The sequence below is a fragment of the Drosophila bipectinata genome, chromosome 2R, assembly GCF_030179905.1.
Source record: "Drosophila bipectinata strain 14024-0381.07 chromosome 2R, DbipHiC1v2, whole genome shotgun sequence".
NCBI lineage: Eukaryota > Metazoa > Arthropoda > Insecta > Diptera > Drosophilidae > Drosophila > Drosophila bipectinata.
Window position 1 is genome coordinate 23,076,416 of NC_091737.1, and position 5,022 is coordinate 23,081,437.

The following is a 5,022-nucleotide window of genomic DNA, read 5'->3' on the forward strand; positions in this document are numbered from 1 at the left end:
TTTTCGTTTTTTGCTTTTGGATTTTTGCTTTTTGCTTTTGCTTTTCGCTTTTGCTTTCATTGATGGCAGCGACGTTGGCAGAGCAGCCGGCGGCTCAGGTGCGTGCATTTTGCACATGGACCGTGGCAGAGGCAGTGGCAGTGGCAGAGGCAGAGAGCTTTGGCCACCGTGTTTTCTTTTGTTTTTGTACTGGACCCCACCGCAGCGGACGTCGGCGTCGCAGTCGACGTTGGTGGAGTTGGCGGTTGGCGGTTGGCGGTTCGGAGACGAGATCCATTCCAAAATATAAATAGATGTGCATGTAGGGAAATGCGAATAGTGTTCATAAGACCTCAGCGGAGGCACATACCAGCTCCTTTTGTTTTGACGCGCTGTGGTGCAAGGGATACCAAGCATGAGATCCCTCAGTTTATTGGTTAGTGTTCAAAGATATATCAGTGGCTAAGTGAATCCTAAACACGAAAATATGCAAATCCAAAGTGATAATAATAATTGAAACAATATTTGGATTTCAAGAAACAATTAAAGACTGAGAAGCTCACAAAAAATTAAAATAAATATTAAAAACAAAAAATAATTCTGTTAAACAAAAAACCAATGTCAAAAAAAAAATTAATTTATTTAAAAATGTTACTCCTCCTAGCTACTCAGCGCCAGCTGCGCGCTAATCCTTAGCTTAGCCTATGCCCATCCTCCCGAGGGTGTGTGGAAGAAGAAACTCACCTGGAAGGAGGATTGGGTCCAGGTATGGAAAACCGTCAAGAAGGAGGCTTGGGAGACCAAGTGGAAGAAGGTCTCCGTTCCAATTTGGAAGGAAGTGAAGGTAAGAGTTAAGAAACCCTATCCTCTATGAGACCCTAATAGGAATACAAAAATCCATAAAGGTTCCCGTCTGGAAAGAAGAGCAAGTGCCAGACTGGAAGATTGTTAAGAAACCGAAAATCGAAGAGAGGGAAGTCCCCGCCTGGAAGGAGGTCAAGGTGGCCGAATGGAAGAAGATAACCAAACCCATCTGGGTGCCCACCAAGGTGGCCGTTTGGAAGGAGATCCAGGTTCCCATTTGGAAGGAGGTTCAGGTGCCGTTCTGGAAGGAAATCCAAGTGCCTGTGTGGAAGGAAGTACAGGTGGCAGATTGGAAGCAGATGTTTGAACCCCAATGGGTAAAAAAAATAATTGCTCTTAAAAGCTTTCAATTACTCATCAATTATCCATTTGTCAGGTGAAAATGGGCATTCCCGGCGAAAAGTTCCTGGGCAAGGATCATGAGGGTTGGGAGTACACCAGCCACGATCTCTGGCGCAAGAAGCTGATCTGGAAGCCCGTGTGGAAGAAGGTCTGGCGCACCGAAAAGAAGCAGGAGTGGCGCACCGAGAAGAAGCAAGAGTGGCGCACCGAGAAGAAACAGGAATGGAAGACTGAGAAGGTCCAGGAGTGGAAGCAGGACAAGAAGCTGGAGTGGAAGGATGAGTGGGTTCAGGTGGGTAAACCCAACAAAAGAGTCTTAGAAGCGTATTAATCATCCAACTCCTTGCAGGTTTGGAAGCCAGTGAAGAAACAGATCTGGATCAAGGAGAAGCGCGAGACCTGGGTCGAGGAGAAGGTACAGATCTGGCGCACCGAGAAGCGCCAGGTGTGGGCCACCGAGAAGCGACAGGCGTGGAAGGACGAATGGCAGTCGGTGAATGTGCCCGTGTGGAAGGAGGTCAAGGTCCAGGAGTGGAAGAAGGTCTGGAAGCCAGTCTGGGAGAAGGTCTGGGTGCCAGTAAGCCATGGCCATGGTTGGGACTAAGGGTCTGTGGCAAGGGTCTCCGTTTAGCCGCAAGCTATGCGACAGCACTGATATCTGATAACTGATCCCTCCAGAAACCCACAAAATCCCCGAAACCCAAACCTTGAACCCTTTAAGCCATCTGCCCCGTCTGTCGCAGATCACCTTTGTGTACAAGCGAACTTGTTGAAATTGTTACATAGACTTAAAGTTATAAGGCATCCTCCCACATCCCTCTCCACCTGCATTTTGTAAAAAACATTTCGTACCCTCCTCTCCATCTGTCTCCATCTATTTTTTCCCGAAGTGTACAAATTAGTCATGCGCGCGTTTTTGTCTTTAAGTTATACAAAATTCAATAAAAAACACAACAATGTTTTAAAAAAAACTTTTTGGCATTTTTATACAAACATCTATGTGTAAAATTTTGCAAAGGCAGCCCTCGATAAAATTGTTTTGTAAATACGTGTACTTAAACATAATTATAATCCCCATGTGGACCACACACGAAAACACTTTTACCTGAGAAAAAAAAAACCTGAGAAGAAATAAAAATTACTACAAAATCATAATAAACATAAAAAATAAATGCTTTTAATTACGGCTTAACGCAAATTACAACCCAAAAGCATCTGCGGACATTGGATGGGTGGATGTGGAAGCGCTTCTTCCCCTTTACGGATGAGGCATTTCAGTTAATTTTTTTGGGCCTGATGCAGCTCATAAAGATTCGATTTCGGGCCAAGACACCCGGAAGTTAGATAAGTGCCGAAAAAACCAAGAGATGTCCACGTCATCGTTCAACTGGAATTGGCAAAAAGGTCTCGCCTGAAGCTGCGAGAGGCCATGTGCCAAAGTCAACAATTGCAATGACGTTGGCGATGGAGATGATGATGATGTTGATGTTGAATACTGATGCTGATATTGGTGGCAATGCCTCTTGCCATTTGCTATTTGCTGTTTGCTAGATGCCAAATAAATCTCAAGGAAGCATCTTCGCGGCAGATAAGCGGCAACAATAACGTTGCCACTTCCTGTTGCCAAGTTGAAGTTGAATGCAGCTGGCCCAGCCTCCATTGCCACAGGGAGTACGTAGTACAACCTAACCGCTTTGCAATTCCAAGTCAGTCGGTCGCGTCGCCAGTTCGGTTGCAACATGTTGCTTTAATTGACTCCCCCGTGCCCCCCCGCACCACACTATTTCGGAGTGGAGTGTGTTTGTGTGCCAAAAAACCGAATCCCGCATAAGGTTGGCGGAGTGGAAGCCACCAACTGTTTCAGTTGCACCGGTTGCAGTTTCAATCCGCGCCTCGGGACTCGCTAGCTAGTCGGGATTAGGTAACCGCCGCCAAAAGTTCGAGTTCAAGCAAACATTCCGTTTGAAAATCTCACGGAGTCAAAGCTGGCCTAATGATGTTGCCGAAGAGATTTTGGCAAATCTACAATTGATGTGGCTTGCAAATGACTTTTTTTTTCATTGCCTGGCTAATAAGATGTATTTCCTTGATTTTCTTCGTACTACGGTATACGATTCTTCAACGGTGGCTAGTGCCTGGAACAATTAGACCCTAATTAAGCCAAGGCTATTTTTTTTTTGGTTGCCACAATGGAAATCAATTCGATTTCCATAAGATTTTCAAAATGTTGTCACACCATTATTGTCAGCAGGCTTTTGAAATTTGTCACATATATTCAATTTATCTTCATCTTGACCAGGCCAGGCCAGGCTGTATAATGTCCTATTACAATTGTTCGACATGGCTTGCGAGGCCTGAATTGCATTCCGTTTTTATATAACAACCGAACAAGTGTCATGCTAAACTCAGATTCGAAAACAACAACAACCAAAGTAACGAACCAGCAACCGACACTTAACGCATTTGAGTGAAGCACATAATCGTTGTTGTTTTAATTATTGAAGCCGCATCAGCAGCGGCAACATCAACAACAGCCAACAGACATCTCGGGCATTGCACAAGCCGCCAGCCAAAAACAAAACAAAACGTAGCCAGCCACACAGGCCCGAGCCCGAAAGAAATTGAAAAAATGTAATAAAAATAAATTATAACAAACAAAACAAAAAATGCAAAACAACGCGTAGCGACAGAAATATTTTTTTGTAATAAATCTTTTGTTTCCACCCGGTACACACACAGCAACACCCAGTTAAAACAAAAAAGTTTGCAACGAAATATTTATTGTATAAATAAATAAATATTTACTGGTGTGGCGACTCAGGTTCAAGACGCAGCAGCAGCCACAGCAGCAGCAAAAACAGCAGCAACACGTGATGAATTCGGCGCTTACAGCCAAGCGTGAAGTTGCAGCTTTTGGTTTGCTTGGGAGCTCGGGTTATTGCTCGCCAGGTGCTGTTGACTCTGGCGCAAGATGTGGGTCGATCCGAGAGGCAATTAGAGAACTGGAGCAGAGACATGAGGCACAGACTCCAGCATCGTGTTGACATTAGGCAAGTGCAAGTGTGGCAAGGTCGCCGGCGACACTCTTGCTGATTAAAAGGAGCACTAACGAAGCGGAGGCGGTAATTACACATAGCCCCTAAAAGGAGAGAAAGAGTGAGGCAACAAAAACACTAACCATCCACAACATCCATGACGCTGCTGAAATGGCAAACGCTGGCGAACGCGAGATGTTGCAATGAAGACGTGCGCTTCAAGTACTTGCAGCCAAGGGGGCAGTAAAAAATGATTAAAGGGCGGCACTGAGATTGCGTTGTCAACGCGCTTGTCTCGTATCTCTAATCTATATAAATGCCATTTTATAGCTGACCACTCTAACACACACACACTCAAAACGAGAGAAAAAAAACTTTTCAATGGACTTGCAAACAAAAGACTCAGGCAACGAACTTGTATGGCCAACTAACAAGTCCCGCAAACGCATCTCTTTTTTTCCGGATGAATTCAATGTCGTTTGATGACAAAGACTTTGTCAAATTGTTATTATTTTTAGATATTTGATTAAGATATATTATTAGAGCTGTAATATTTAATATTTAACATTTTTTGTAGCTTATATGTTCTTTGAAGATAAACAATATAAGTGATATAAGGTTTTAAGTAGATACAAAATAATAATAATTAAAAATGTATTTACGTAGTTTTTCAAATTTATTACATTTTAAAATTAATTTAATTTTTAAATAGGCCAAATTAGGCTGTGATCTCTTTAATAAACCAAACTCTTTCTTATCTAACTCTTTAGTGATTACTACTTTGTTGAATATTTGTTTAATT

General features: G+C 43.2%; 1 protein-coding gene across 1 annotated transcript; it reads left to right on the forward strand.

The window, feature by feature from the left end:
• The first annotated feature begins 302 nt into the window (after positions 1–302).
• Positions 303–2,156, forward strand: LOC108123002 (golgin subfamily A member 6-like protein 25). The gene is made up of 5 exons (XM_017237889.2): positions 303–415; positions 644–823; positions 885–1,160; positions 1,220–1,477; positions 1,535–2,156. The coding sequence occupies exons 1-5, from the start codon at positions 395–397 to the stop codon at positions 1,787–1,789; spliced, it is 990 nt and encodes a 329-aa protein (XP_017093378.1). The 5' UTR covers positions 303–394; the 3' UTR covers positions 1,790–2,156.
• Positions 2,157–5,022: the final 2,866 nt, after the last annotated feature.